The sequence below is a fragment of the Columba livia genome, chromosome 5 (genome assembly GCF_036013475.1).
Source record: "Columba livia isolate bColLiv1 breed racing homer chromosome 5, bColLiv1.pat.W.v2, whole genome shotgun sequence".
Classification (NCBI taxonomy): domain Eukaryota; kingdom Metazoa; phylum Chordata; class Aves; order Columbiformes; family Columbidae; genus Columba; species Columba livia.
In genome coordinates, this window is record NC_088606.1 from 26827109 (window position 1) to 26843226 (window position 16118).

Here is a 16118-nt window from a genome sequence, read left to right on the forward strand (position 1 = left end):
AGCACTACATAAAATTACTGTGGTAATGTGGTAAATGTGCTCTCCTTGAAGCATATTTCAAGACATTCTGAAGTTAGCTGAGCTCATACTTTAAACACTTAAGTGACCTAAAGTGCAATAGTTTAAGGTTTGCATTCTCGCCATCTTTAGTGCTTGCAGTACTCAGTGCAGATAAGGCACTACAGATTTTCAATGTACTTTAAAGGGTCTAACAAAGTCATATTCACAACACTCCAATGAATCAGGAAGATACTGGATACTTAATTGTGCTTCATGATGAGGAGTCTTTCTGCATGCAGCCTGGCCAGAAATGCACTCTATTTAACCATTCAAAACGTACAAGGAAAGAAACTGGATGGAAAAAGGAGACATGAGAACTTATATACATGAAAGTGTGATTATATTTACAGGAAAGACCAGAAAGTATTTGACAATTTTTCAGCTGTCTTTAAATCCTTTTTATTTTCTAAGTCATGGCATACTATTCCCTCTTTCTCCATGCAAGATATTTTCTTCATCTTCCATACTTAGTGCTGCTCAGCAGTTACTAGCCACTCTTCCTACATTTGACTCATGCATAATCATCTGCCTCTTATGCTATGCAGAGAAACCTGCAACTGCCCGTGCCGCCTTCCAAAGGGATCTCTGCCAGCTAGCACACAGTGAGTTCAATGCTGAAAGCACAGCACACATGGAAGACGCTAATCAGTTCAGCCACACATGTGAAGAGGACTCTGCCTCTCCACATATCACGTAGATTCTTCTGCACACACACCCAGGCGATATCCAGCTCTTCTTTCTTTCCCAGGTAAACAGCATTCCTTATTGCTGAAAGAGGGAAGGAGAGGAAGAACAGGCTCACAGTATCTCCTGTTGAGGCACGTAAAAGCAGCAGCACACTTCAATATGGCAAGTATGGTTTACTCTGCCTCTACTACAGCTTTGGAAGAAGGGCTTCAGGTCGACTTTAGAGTGTTTACAGTCATCATGGGTGCATTCTGGAGAAAGGGGAAATGGCACCTTTACAGTTAGTTCTTTTTTTGATCCAAATAGAGTGTCAGATGAAAAAAATCTTTACAACACCACATTACTCTAAAAGCTTTTTTGACCCCTTCATCATTGTGTGTGTGCATGTGTGTAAAAGTCACACAATAGTAATTTCAGGCAAAAAGTCCTTGTAATTACTACTACAAAACCAAATCAACAAAAAAGTATGCTAATATTATTATGGAACTGGAAAAACTTACTACTTTTAATAATACAAATACATAGGGAAGAACAGGAGTTTCATTTCTAGGAAGTTACCAAGAAAAATTATTCATTCTACTTCACCTTAATTAAAACATTAACTTAAGCATTCCCATAAATTAACTTAAAAATATTAACTTTAATGACTGTACATTGCCTCAGTTACAAGGAATGCAAACGTGATGGCTGACAATTAATGGAATTTATAAATGGGACTAAATAAATGCAAAAATATTTTCATTTTATTTCCTGAATATTATTCGCTACACAGCAAAAGAATTAGAAATATTTTTGTAAGCAATACACTGGCATATATAAGGCATTACCATGACAATACAAGGAAGGCTATGGCCAGATTCATAACAGTAAGCATCATGAATTCATACAAGACCAATGCATGCACAAACACACCCTGCAATTAAGACAACTCTCTATTCATTAGCTTATCACATGCACATGTGTCTGAGCAGCTGTATATACATAACTTGTTCATTGTTTTTGAATATCTGTTTTCCTCTTCTATTTTTCCTGAACAGAGCAAGACTGGAAAACAACAGCTCACCAACAGACAAAACACTAACTTTTCAGATTTCCCTGTACAAGCTGATTCTGCAGTTCTGTTCCAATTTATATTATCACATGTCTTTAAAACCAGAGTCTCCTCTGAACTAGTTTCCAGACATGCAATTTTAAAGTATTTTTACAAGCCACACAAACATTCTTTTGAAGGATAACAAGCTACAGTGAAAGTGTCTATATGGATCATAACTAAGAGTTGACATCAAATTCTTGGAGGTGAAATTAGTTCATTGACTTACATTTCAGTATGTGCTTCAAGTAGTGGTTTAGAAACATTTATTTATTTCTCTGCTTGAAAAATATAATAACCACCTTTTAAGGAGGCAAACCACTTTGTCATTAAAAAGAACCAATCTATTTCCTTGGTTTTGGAAATTCCAAATACTAATTATACAATGCTTTTCACTTTGGAGTCAGCAAAATTAAAATTTTATTGTCAAAACAGACCAAACAGTACTTGATATTCAAAGATTTCACCTAATTTCTGCCCTGCCCTTAAAAATCATAGTTGCTCATTAATATGACACAAGCAAAATCATTACAATAGTGAAACACTATATAATACAGAACAAGTATAGAGCTGTACCCACTCAAACACAGTACATGACATGAGTCAAATGAGACATAAATTTAACTCCAGTATTTGCACACTCGCCACTTTCTTATCCTGCTAACTCTTTTGGAAAATTGACATATCAAGTCCTGAATGTATATGTAAGTATGAAAAGCACCCAATTTCAGGTTCCATCTTGTGTTTTCATAGTATTAACGTTTGCGCAGTTTTTGTCATGCATGTAAACCCTGCTAAAGTAACAACTCCACCTGGGCACACTGTGCTTCCCCTCCACCTCATCCATGGAATGCAAAGTTATGCACCTATTTGCCAATATAAGTTTATTTTTATGATGGACTACAGTCCTAGGCTTTCTAGCTTGGATCGTGAATATTTTTCATTTGGGAATTACACAGTTTTTAGTGGCCTGTTGCCAATGCTTCTGATACATTCTCTCAAGTATTCATAGAGAGAAATGAAAAAAGTCACAATCCTCCTTTTAAAACAGTACATTTAAATTAGATACAACCCCAAAATAATAAGCCTTAGAGATAGACTGTTCTTTAACTCTTCCTAATATACCAGAACAGAGACAGACAAATGTCTTCAATCCACACAGACATAATATATTCCAAACAACCTGTAAAGTTAAAAGTATCAAACAGTTCAGATACACTTTTCTTAAACACTACCTTTCTTTCAAGTATTTTATTTTATAACATCTTTTAACAGGTTTCATATTATTCCACATAACTGCAGTAAACCTACCATTTCCCTGGACCTAAGACCTTGTTTTATTTTAAATTCTCATTGCTCGACTGAATTTTCATCTAGTCAGCAGAATTCCATCTCAAATGTGCTTTACTGTCTTCAGTTTTTGACGAATAATTTCATCTCCAACATTTCAGTATGTTATTAAAAAAATCTTTGAATAAATAATTATAGAGTTATTCTAAAACCTGCTTTTAAACTTCCAAGTTACAAGCAAGGAACAACTAGAGACAGCAAAACTAGAGACAGTTGCAAAAAGGAAAGATACCACAGATGACAAATCAAGCAGAACGTAAAATCGTACACACTTCAACACACACATTTAAACGGAAGATTAAAAGTTGCTTTGATTTAGTAGTTCAATGAGAATAAGCACCGAAATTTCTACCAAGAGTACATATTGAACATTATGTTGCTGTAATTTATCTATTATCTTTATGATAAGCAAATGTAATTTAATTGTTAATACCCAAATAAAATTATAGGAAAAAAATTCCTCATCCAAACCAGTGTGAGGATATGAGATTTATTCATAATCTGGTTTTTTAACTTAAAGTCTCAAAGAATTATGTGATCTATTAATGACTGATATAGAAAAAGTGCATCAATTTTCCTTTTGTCTATAAAACAACTTCTATGGGATACACAAGTACGTAAGTGTTAGCCTGGACACAGCTAACAGCACAAAATATTAACTTAATGCATCAGAAAAATAATACACATGAAACTCAGTAACTATCTAGTTTTTAAAGTGTCTGTGAGCAGAATAACACCATCTCTTGCAAATAAACAGAAAATATTTCCCAGAGAATCAGTTTATGATACTCACTTGCTTACTTTGGAAAAGTTAACCTTTTGAACTATTCTTAGGGTATGCTGACCCCTAAAGGTCTAAAAATACTAAATCTGATTAAGCCATTATACATTTAAAGTATAAGTTGTCAGAACACAATTCTCCACTAAGTTATTGCAGCATGGCTATTTTTGTTTTCCGAGTATATGATTCAAAAACATTTTTAACTTCACTCAGCAACAGCCCAAAATTCCACGAATTAAAAGGGGTCTACAACTACTTTATTTTTATACAAGAATATAGATAGAAATTCCCTTACATGTGTAAGAAATGCATCAACTCCAAGATGGAGTATTTCTTATTTCTTTTTTCTTCTAAACAACAGACTCTTCAGGAGAAACTTGACATTTATTTTCTTTTGAGAAAGAATACATAGTATGAAATTCAAAGAAAGAAATCCACAAGATACTATTAGGCTCTGACATAGGATGCATCTTCAATGTTGAAATACATATTCTTCTTTTTTTTTTTTTTTTTCCCAGCCTTTTACGACGTACTGATTGTCTCCTTCCTGTGTCCTTCCCTTTCTTCAATCTGCACATTATTATTATTATTATTCCCTTTCTTCAATCTGCACATAATTATCTAGCCACTTGCCAACAATTCTCTTCTGTAAAGCCAGTCAGTCCTCTGATGTGCTATCAAACTCAACACCTTTTTTTTGTTTTGTTTTGTTTTTACATAGAAGAATGTATCTGAGAGCAACATTTTGGTTATCCAAATACAAAAGGATCGTTCCACCCTGGTGGAGATTAAAACCCCATGAATCATGGAAGTTCCAGTTAACCAAGGCCACCTCTACCTCCAAGCTTACCTTACTGTCTATATTCAGTTGAGGTAATTTGTTAACAAGAAACTCATTATTACTAGTAGATGACTTCATCACATTCTAGCCTGGAGTGAATGGCCAAGGAACTTACTTTAAGACAGACTTCAGATTTGTGGTTAATCCATTAAAAAAAAAAAAAAAAAAAAAAAGTTGGAAAGTAATACAATGGACAGACTAAGAATTTAAATAAGACTTTTCAAAGTTATACAAAAACATTTTTAATAACACAGAAAAAAATAAAAAAAGCCACTGATTTACATTCCTGTAGCTGCTCTCCTACTGCCTCAAATACTTTTAAGAGGCAGTATGTGGTTCTGTGGCTTTCTTTTTTCTTTTCTTCCAAAGTCAGTCAAATATCGGCAAGAACAAATACATTCCAGTCACTGCCTAGCACTAGTACAACACCTGAGGTTCCTTATTAATATCTTAAAAGTCCTTACCTTTTGACCAGTTCTCCATTTGTTCTTCTGAACTTGTTTGATCTGGCACAGAGTCCAGTTTTTGCTTGAAGCTTTCAGAACTAAAATAAAGCAAACTCTAGATAAATAAACTTGAAACAACATATTATAACACACCTATACTTTGCCTTCATTCAACAGAAAATTTACAAGACAAATGATTTTAAAGTATTTATAACAGACCAATAAAGTCTGTGTGCTTTAATAGTCAATGCTAAATTAGACTTCTCAGTAAAATATTTTTTCCTCACGCATCTAATTTTTACAATGGTGTGGTTCAGCTTTCTGTTATGTGTAATGCCTTCTTTGAAAAATTCATTAGTTTGTCTGCTTGTTCTAGAGTCTGATCTTGGAAGTACACGCTACTGAGCACAGCCCAAATCACACTGAGTCGTCCCACCAGAGGCGAAGAGATTGCTCACTTTGGTAATTATTACAGATGGTGGTATGTGCTTCACTTTACAACATTCTTTCTCCCACTTTATCTGGATAAAATACAGGTAAGGTGGCCCAAGACCACTCCAACTCTGAATTTGCAGTTTTTTCTAAACAGCTAAATAACCCCTCCTAATATTTGCACATGTATTGCTTCAGAATGTACAGTTGCACTATTTCATATAATCAAAGATCTTAAAGAAACAACCTGCAACACTCAAAAATAAGACCTACAGTAAAATATTATGCTTATCGGGCAACATTTTGAGTGTTAAAACATATGTTCTTCTATCTGTTAAAAATTCAACAACATTCTATATCTCAGGGAAATTTACATCAGTAATCTCGCTACCATAGTAGTCTTACCACAAGTTTTGTTATTTACTGAAGCACCTTTGCATTATACGAATGAACAATTTTTCATAAATTACATAGTTGTGTTTATTTTGTATGTTTCCCCTGCTATATTTTTTTCTACTTTTACTAAAAAAAAAAATATATATATACCTTGAAGAGGCAGTGGCTGGATCATGAAAACACCTAGAGAATTGTCATTGTGCTGATAAATGCAAGATCTCAAAAAATAATTAAGTACACATTTTAAAATTCAAGCATATTATACCAAGACATATGTTCTAACTAATAAAACAGCAGAAGTACCAAAAAGTAGGTGTTTTCATTTTTATATTTTAGATTATAAAAAGGTAAAATAAATCTGCAATCACTTAAGATTCAACACTCGCATTTACATTAAGTGTTTAAGAAACAAATATTTAGCTCATATTTGTTGTTAACTATAACTGTGCATGATTAAAAAAAAAAAAGTATGATTTGATGTGCTTAGGTCTTAACAAAAAATAACAACTTCACCTCATATCGCAGAACACTGAGTTCCTTACAGGAGCCTTTCAAATGAAGCTGTATGCTTCTCTTTCAATTCTGTGTAACTATGTTGATTTGGAGTTGGCAATCTTTTCCTATGTTCCTCATTTACTTTTGGATTAGCTGAAAATATAGAAGGTTATTAATATCAAGAAATAGGTTTCTGTCAATGAAGCCATTTCCCTACATATTGCACAAAAAGGTTCATAATAATTGCAGTATTTTAATAAGATAGTCATATAGCAAGACATGAAGAAAATACGGTATTTAATAACCTCTGGAGTATTTTAAAACATGTTTTAGGGCCTTAATGTGCCTAGTAATATACTATTTAAAACCATAATTTTATCCCTCCACAATATACAGTCATTCTTCCTCGCCATTTACCCAGCTAATGAATGCCAGCAATTAGTAAAATGTAATCCCATTGCACAATCATTTTAATGCTTTTAGCACTCAGAAAAGTAAACACCAAATTAATACTGCTCAAGCCATATCAGATCCTAGTTGGAAGCAAGCAATTATAGTTCAGCTCCTCAGGTGTAATTAAATGATTGGAATGATTTAGTTCCATAAATGCAAGTTAATTCATAAGCAAGCAACAAATATACTGGGAGTAATTACAAGAAACATTGACAGTCTAAGCAGGGCATGAGCCTTTATGTACCTGATGTAGGAAAATGCTGCCCTCTGCTGGAAATAATAGACTATAACACGGGAATAATTGGAGACGAGGCCCATTTTACAGACTTTGTCTTCATAGGTGAAATATATTCTGCTAATTAATAGGAATTTTCTAGTTTGCACATACAGAAAATAAAAATATTGTTGATAGCAAATTAAGGCAAACTATCAATCAAGTCAAACAGAAAGACCTTTTCAGGCTCCCTAGGTTGGCAGTATACTTTCCCTATAACCGGAGATAGAAATGTTAGTAAATAGAACAACAAAATATTCCATACATTATTTATGTAAATTGGTTGTCCTAAACACAAATGCTGCAACATGTATCTAATTTACGCACAACTTTTACATATAATTCAAGATGTGCCTTTACAGTAGACACTTCAAACATAAGTATTTTTAGAGCCAAAACTTATTGAACCATCATTATTCAGACGGTGTTAAACTTTGCCACATCAACAACAATCAGAAGCTGACCACAAAGATTTTCCCAGGGCAAATAATCCGAAAAATTAAACACAATTAAAGCTTTACTTTTCGCTTGAAGACAATCTAATCACTCTGTCTAACAATTGAAAGATATTAAAGCTGAAGATTAAAAGAGAGTATAATGGTGGACTGATATAGAAGTGAAAATGCAAAATGAAACTGTAACTCAAAATCTGGAGTTAATTTTAAATACTAACTTCCTTATTCACTACCTATTTATTCAACCTGAGTTAGTGCTAAGACTAGTACTTGAACATTATGCATAAAAAGGAAAATAAAAAATAAAATAAAAAAATAAAGTCCTTACAATTGAATATGTAACAGTCACATAAAAGTCACTCTAAATATTTAAGTATACAACTATCTACACATATGAATATAAATTAACCAGTATCTTCCTACTAAGGAAAGAAATCCCAGATCTACCCATTTGGCGCAGTACAGAAATAACAAATCTTTCCCAGTGCTGCATATAGCAGCATGGGAGAAAAATCATATACTGTGGTCAGTATATGATTGTTTTCTACACACGGCAATTGACTGTAAGAAAGCTCAATTCAAAAGCACCTGATCACTGTAAAAGCCTGACACTGTTCTTTACCAATAGCACTTTGGCATCAAAATATTTCTTTTTTCCAGATCTCAGTGTATTTCAAAACAAACCTGGGCTGTACACCAATACTTTCACTGTTACTTTAGCTATTGTGAAAATGAAATGAATTATTTTAAGAAGTCATATCATTAAAAGTTTAAAATGTACAGCACATTTGCTTTGCCCTTTGATGTCACAGTCCTATTTTTCTATTCAAATCTTGTACACTGTAAGTTAATTGCTTTTGGAAACTACTTATTATTCATGTAAAAATTAATGTGCCAATGTGTTTAAATCCTTTTAAATGACCATTCATGCATCTTTCTTCTTTAAGTACCAATGAAATCTGTCAAAGATATCAATAGAAGATGGTCTTAGAGAAAGTTCTAATAAAGATTTTTTTTCTGCTAACATAAGATTTTCATTTTCGTCAACTTTACTTAAATTCCATTAATTTTTTAAGCTGCTTTTAATAAATTCACAAGTAAAAAATTTTAGGCTCCATAGTCTGTCATTTGTGTTCCAGCTGACTTTATGAATATTAATAACAGTGTTATCCTGATTAAATAGGCTTCATATAAAATCCCTGTGAATCCTATAGCTCAGACATCTCATTTTTCCAACTCTTTATGAATTTGGATTCAGACATTAAACTGGAAAAAACCTTAAAAAACAGATTCAATGGTACATTCGTGTACCCTTAAGCAAAAAATTAGATGTTCTAATGATTCAAATAATTAAAATTGATAGGACCACATATTGAGATTTCAGGCTTTCTGTAAACATGCAACATATTTTAACTCTAATGAAAACATCAACACTTCACAGAACAAAGGATTAAGAATCTATTATAACAGAATAATAATGTCTGTCCTTATCCTTACTTTAAACAACAGATGATATGATCTTAACTTTTCATATATGAAGTGTTGATTTGCAGGAGTATTTCCCAAAGAGAAAGAAATCAGTGGATGCTTAATTACATAATACACATTAAATACATGAACATCCTAGTTTAGCCTAGGTGCCTAGTGAAAAACACCATTAACTTTTAATCCATTTATACTTCAGCAAAAAACACCTTTATCTAAAGAATGTCAAATTGAAGCACACAAGCAATTTTAACATTACCCAATGAGACTCACACAGTCAGTTTCAAACTGCCAACTTCTTCCCATGTTTATCTTTGAATTATTTACACCTATGACAGATAAAAATGGAAGACCAAGCTCACTGCACTGCTTTTTTTAATATACAGTGCTAACTAAAATTACTGCTTCCTCATTCATTCAGGGATATACTCTGCAAAGATGGCCATCAAAGTATTCTGCCTTTCAGTACCTTGAAATATGAATGGATCTCAGGAGAAAAAAAAAAAATCAAAACAAAATAATACTTATTCAAATGATGGCATTCCAGTCCTGGTTCCAATAGCTCATCAACACAAACACTTAATAGGAATAAAATAAAAACAAGATGCATATAAAAATAGCATACATCTGCAAGGTAGGGAGAATACAGTGCTTCACTTGTGCACTTCTGAACAGCTTTTATTACAGCTGTGGCAGTATTTCCATTTTCAGAGGAAAAAAACCTCTGGAGTCTCTCTAGAATATATGCTACACAAGGGAGCACCCCTCAACAACAGATTAATTAGGTCAGTGACAGTCTGTTGTAGCTGCCAGTGTTTTCCCTGCCCAGAGATCGGGAAGACCATCTTCTAAGCTGGAGTTCAGTTACTGACACCCCCTCCCCAGGACCCAAAAGGCTACTGAGACCCTTCCACGTGGAGCCCCGATGACTGCAAACCTCTGTTTCTTGGTTTTGCTTTTACAGGTTTTGAAGACAGTTATTGAATCACAGCCTTGACCAAATTCACTCATTCTTCAGAAAAAGTCCTCAGCTTCTGGGGGGGGGAGTTTCCACAAGAAGGGCTACCCCACCTGCTCTGCCTCTGCTGGAACAAGACACCAGTTCCCACTACTCCATGGAATGGCACCAAGCCAGTCTTTGTCCCCTTAGTGATGAAGTTGACAGTTGCCACTGACAGTTCAGAGGCAGAACTCTATGTACGGAAGGGAACACCATATGCTTTATGTACAGGGGAAAAAAGAACAAATTTTACTATTATTTTCATAAGATTACTTAGATTACCAAGATCTCCTAAAATATCCTGACACATTTTGTCTCAGGCCAAGCTGAACTAAACAACTCAATTTAGGAGGATACACTATGGAAAAACCAGTTACCTTCTAGAAACATTTCCCTGGGGAACAGACCCTTTTTCTTAACCCAGGCGGATGCCAAGTTTTGATGCAATGATACACTTCTCCACAAAATCGTCACATATCCTCACTACCTTAAGAAACGTTATGACAAATCAGAAATCTAAGACATCCCAAAATAAGTTAAAATTAGTTTTGGGCAGTTATAAAAATACTAGTCAAATGATAACTGAAATAGCCCCTTCAAATATTTGTCAAAGGTGGAATAACAGTCATCTGTTAGATACCTGAAAGCTGTGAAATGAAACATACTTTGATATTTGATTACAGAGTTACTTATTTTATTATAGTATATTACTTTTATATGCTTTTAAATACAAATAGTTCATGCAAAATATTCAGTTTATTTATAAAAGAACAGAAAACATAGGCAAGTGGATTAACCCCATAAGTGGATGAATGTAGCATGTGTAGTACTTCAAACTTAAAACTCTAGCACTGCTACGATGACTTCAAGATTTTGGTTTATAGAAGTAATTGCATTATCTGGAATCTTTGTAAAAACATTTTCCAAGAAGGCAGAGTCATGTAATAATCCCTGGCTTTTCTTCCCTATTGATTTTTGGCCAGAGAAGAGACATTTGCCATGGGTTCCAACTAACCTGCATAAAGCAGAAAATACAGACAACCAGGGCTCAGGTATTTTTACTCCGTTCCTTCAGCAGCTTCTTCACATTCTCATTAAAGAATTTGTAACTGATGCTTTTAATGATGGCACACATTAAGTCAAAGAGCGCTCATTCTCTATGTCATGCTTTTGATAAAGACAAGTGAGAAGGCATAAAAATGCACCTTCAGCTGGTTTACAATAGGTTACATGTATTCCTGAATCAAATTTAATTGGATATAGGAAACATACTTTCCTCTTTTTTTTTTTCTCCCTAATTTCTACTACTAGTTCAGTGTCTTCAAGGCTCAATTCTCTCTCTGCACACACCAGGAAGCGTTTTATGTGCATAGTAGATCACTAACAGCCCCCCATCTCTTCTCCCCTCTGTTATACTCTCTTCCCCATTAACAAGCAAAATAACAATCTTTGTTTGTATTTTATTTATTAAACAATCTTCAGTCTGCTCCTCTTTTCCAGTTTAACTGTCCTTTGTCCTCCTTTTTTTCCTCTTTTCCATAGTTTTGTCTTCTCTTTGACAATACATGCCTTTTCCTTCTCTCCCCACCCACCACATCTTTGAAATGTAAAGAAAACTGCAGAGGATCTTGTCAAAGACTGTGTCTCCTTTTTTTCCCAGCTTTTCTCATCTTGTTGTGCATTCTATGAAACAGCTTTCTTCTGTGACACCTCCATTAACATTATTTTCACTCTAATAATTAAACTATGATATGTTTTGGTCAAGTGTGGAACAGCCAATTAATTTAGCCAACCTTCAGCTTCATTGTAAACAGTTGGTTTTACAACTCAATTATTACATATTGCATTGGCAGCCAGATCTCCATTTCTAAACAGTTTACAACTAGACTGTGATTTCCATAGCCTTTAGGCACAAGGGTATTTACATATATTTAAACTAACTGTTGTCTTATCTGGAGCCAAAAGAATACTTATTAGAATATTTTAGTAGAAGCCACCCTATATGCTCATGGTGGTGAGGGCTACAAGCATGTTATGCTCTGTTCACAGGATCATAACCAGCAGACAAAGGGAAGTGATTAATCCCCTTTATCTGGCACTTGTGAGACAACATATGAAGTGCTGTATGCAGTCTGACCCTCTCATGGATATCCTGAAGCAAGTCCAGCAGAGAGTCATCAAGATTCTTAGGAATCTACAGCATGTGACTTTTGAGGAGTGAGTTGTGTTAGTCAGTTTTAAGGAGAGAAGGCTAAAGGGGGATTTTATTGGTTTTTAGCTGCCATGTGATTAAACATGGAGAAGACAGAGACAGATTCTTCTCTTGGAGATGGGTTATAACACAGAAAACTCTGAGACTTATGGGTAGGAGATTTTCAACAGTGAGGAAGGTCAAAGACTGGAACAAGTTGCTCAGAGAGGTTGCAGAATCCCCATTGCTAGAGATGTGCAAAACTCATCTGGATGTAGCAACCTGACCTAACTTTGGAGATGACGCCGCTCAGAGCAGAAGTGTGAACTGGGTGATATTCACAGGTCACTTCCTGCCTACCTATTTTATTATTTTAAGGATTGCAATAAAACAAAACCACCAGAACTAGTATTCTTACAATACACCAAATTCTGGGTTGCTTTTTGCTTTACAGGGTAGGATAGTACAGCGGGGAAAAAACCAAAAACAAACCAGCAGTGAGGCCCAGCCAAAGATGACCCAGATGGCAGACAGACAGAATGCTGACAGGGAGGAAACAGTGCAACAGCAGCATCAGCGCAGTGCTTTGAACACTACTTGTCTTGAGATCCCATTTTTTCCAGTTTGCTACATGACTGGATGATGTGGCATTAGGCTAAACATAGAGTACTGGTTTGCACACCATCCAGAACTGGACTGCTGGTACAGATATTTCACCTACCTTTCTGAAAGCATTTTCCTCAAGCTCCACAAAATGCCCACCCCCAAACTTAAGAAAAAGTCCCTGTGACTAAAAAGCTCCAAAGCTAATTATGGAAATGACTCAAGAAACATTTCAGCCTACAGTGCTTATGTTTGCAAAATTCATTAGACAGCATATTCATATTGAAATCCACAAATCCCAAATCGTAATTTATTTTACCACAAATCTAAACTGGATTCTAACAAAAAAGTAAAAATAAAGTCACAGAACATTATGTGCCCATAAAAATAAGAAGCAGTAACTTAGTGCTAGATTAACAAGTCACTAGTGTAAGCCACAACATTAAGCAGAAATTAAACTTTTCCTGCCAAAAGTATTCAAATTTAATTGTTCACCTGCCTTCACAGAAAGAAGATTGTACAAGGACTTAGTGAAGAAAAGGAGGCAACAAACCACAATGAAGGAGAGAAACTCAGTTTATCCAGCCAGCTCACATTTCTCCAAGTATCTTCAATAGCACCATTTTTCCTGACAGCAAACGCACTAAAAATAAAAAGCACAAGGGCAACAAACAGTGTGGATGTTGGAGCCTGACCAAGAACTATCATGGGCACTGAACATGTAGAGGCCTGTCAGAAACGTGCCAAGCTTTCAAGACCCAGTCCTGTGCATGGGGACGGAGGGGGGCCCGTCGATCTCTCACAGGGAAATACAGCTGCGCCAGTTATGTATCTGTCAGACTGTTCTGAATAGCATGAAAACACAAGTGAACCTTCACTGTTGTCGTAAACCAACATACCCAGTGTACTGGATCCAATCCAAATTAGTTATCCACTCAAATTCAACAATGTACACTTGAGCTGCTGAAGAGAATCCTATCACCTGAAATTTCACAAGCTAAAATGAGCAGAGAAGTAAAACACTGACTCCAGATCAGACAGTTTAGTTCTTTTTAAGAGAATTAACTAAACTGTCATTTTCTTAGATGACTATCTGAAGAGAAAACTACCCTTTAAAAGCATAATTGTTCCCTAAACAGTGCTGGCACAGTATTAAGAGCATTGGAACATATAGTTTTGCTCAGGTGTGAACACAGACATACTTTTTGATTCAATAAACAGACACTTTGATTCAACAAACTCCTCAACTTGTGATTTCTTTTTAAATCTAGCAACTAGATCTAGTACATAGTACCTTCATTGACTACCAGTAGTAACTTCATACTTGTGAGAAGTGGAGGGAGTTACAGAGGAATGCCATGCTTCAGGACATGTGTCCAAAGATGGGCAAGAAAGTTGGTGAAGGGTCTGGAGCACAAGTCTTATGAGGAGAGACTGAGGGAAGTACGGTTGTTTAGCCTGGATAAAAGGAGGCTGAGGGCAGACCTTATCACTCACTACAACTACCTGAGAGGAGGCTGCAGCATGGAGGGTGTTGGTCTCTTCTCCCAAGTAGCAAACAGGAGGATGAGAGGAAATGGCCTCAAATTGAACCAGGGCAGGTTTAGATTGGATATTAGGAAAAAATTATTCACAGAAAGGGTTGTCAGGCATTGGAACAGGCTGCCCAGGGAAGTGGTTGAGTCACCATCCCTGAAAGTATTTAAGAGACCTGTAGGTGTGGCACTTGGGAACATGGTTTAGTGGTGGACTTGACAGCATTAGGTTAACAGTTGGACTCTATGGTCTTAAAGGTCTTTTCCAACCTAAACGATTCTATGATTCTAAGCTCTTGCTTATTTCAGTATGACTAGTAGGCTAGTGTTTTTAGCAACTTAATCCACATATTTCCCTCAAATGTATTGCAATATAAGAGAAACCTGAAGGCTAGTACAACTTAAAATGGCACGTTACACATCCAGAAATGGTCTTGGATCATCAGAGAGGAATCAGGTATTCTGAGGTGGGCCAGAAGTCAGTGAAAACCACACATGAGTCAGTGAAATTAAGTTCATTGAGAATATCCAGAATTTAAATGGAAGCTAAAAATTGAAGAGGCTAAACCTGCAAACATTGAGTGCTATGTAATTGTTGCACTGCTTCCTTTTATTGCACTAGCAAAGGAAGGTACACAATTAAAGAGGAGTTGCCATTGACTTTGAAACAGTGTCAGGCAGCTGGGAAGAGAAACCACAACCAACCAACCAACAGAAGCATTAGCTAAAGTTAAAGAAGTTTAGATCACCAGTCACATCATCACATATATTTCTGGAAGTGGCTTGATTGATCTCCCTGCCAAATTTTAAGAAAGAAATGCAAAACATACCAGCTTCCCAATCAAACTGCTGCAGTAATTTTGTTTATATCATGGAAACAATATCTTTAACCCTAGTTTGGAAAATATTCAATATCTCTCAGTTGAAACTTACGAAAAAAGATAACCTTCCCCTAGCAGGAAGGAAATGCCTACTGTGGAAAAAAAAATATCTCCATCTAAAATGTTGAAGGCACAAACAATGGAAACTCAAATAAAAAAGGTCTTCCAAAGAAAGGTGTAGGACAACTTTAAGCACAGGCAAATTGCCAGATCACCCATAATGAAAGCTCTGTCATTTCTCTTCTTGTTCAACCAACCAAATGGTTCAGCTTTTCTTTGAAATACATGTTTGAATAAATAGATCATTCTCGTTCCTCAATCTTGTCATCATTTATAACGACATACAACACAGGGAATAAAGAAGCTCGACAGATTTACTTTTAAAAAGACATTTCTTTACTGAGTTTTGAAGAAAGGTCATTTTAAACTCTTGGTAAGTACATCATTCAGCCAAAAACACAAAAGTAATTTACAGCAAAAAAGCACTAAAGAATTCCTCCGAGAACATAAACTACAAAGAGGTTGATGTAAGTCGAAGGTTACACAACTGAGAGAAGAAATTCTTATTAGAGGTTCTGAGCCTTAAAAACAGATTATTTCCACACAGACAAGTGGAAAAAAAGTCCTGGAAAAATTCAAGACCTAGGATTATCTAGTCAGTTT

General features: G+C 35.3%; 1 protein-coding gene across 25 annotated transcripts in view; it reads right to left on the reverse strand.

The window, feature by feature from the left end:
- The window catches only part of MIPOL1 (mirror-image polydactyly 1), a 193616-nt gene that overhangs the window by 154378 nt on the left and 23120 nt on the right, over positions 1-16118 (reverse strand). For 24 of the 25 annotated variants that reach the window (XM_065064027.1, XM_065064026.1, XM_065064023.1 and 21 more), the window contains 2 exons: positions 6597-6731; positions 5274-5353 (listed from right to left, as the gene is read on the reverse strand). In XM_065064027.1, coding sequence (XP_064920099.1) covers positions 5274-5353; positions 6597-6601 — 85 coding nt within the window. In that variant the 5' untranslated portion in view covers positions 6602-6731. The remainder of the gene's footprint in view (positions 1-5273; positions 5354-6596; positions 6732-16118) is intronic. The other variant, XM_065064029.1, reaches the window with a different exon arrangement.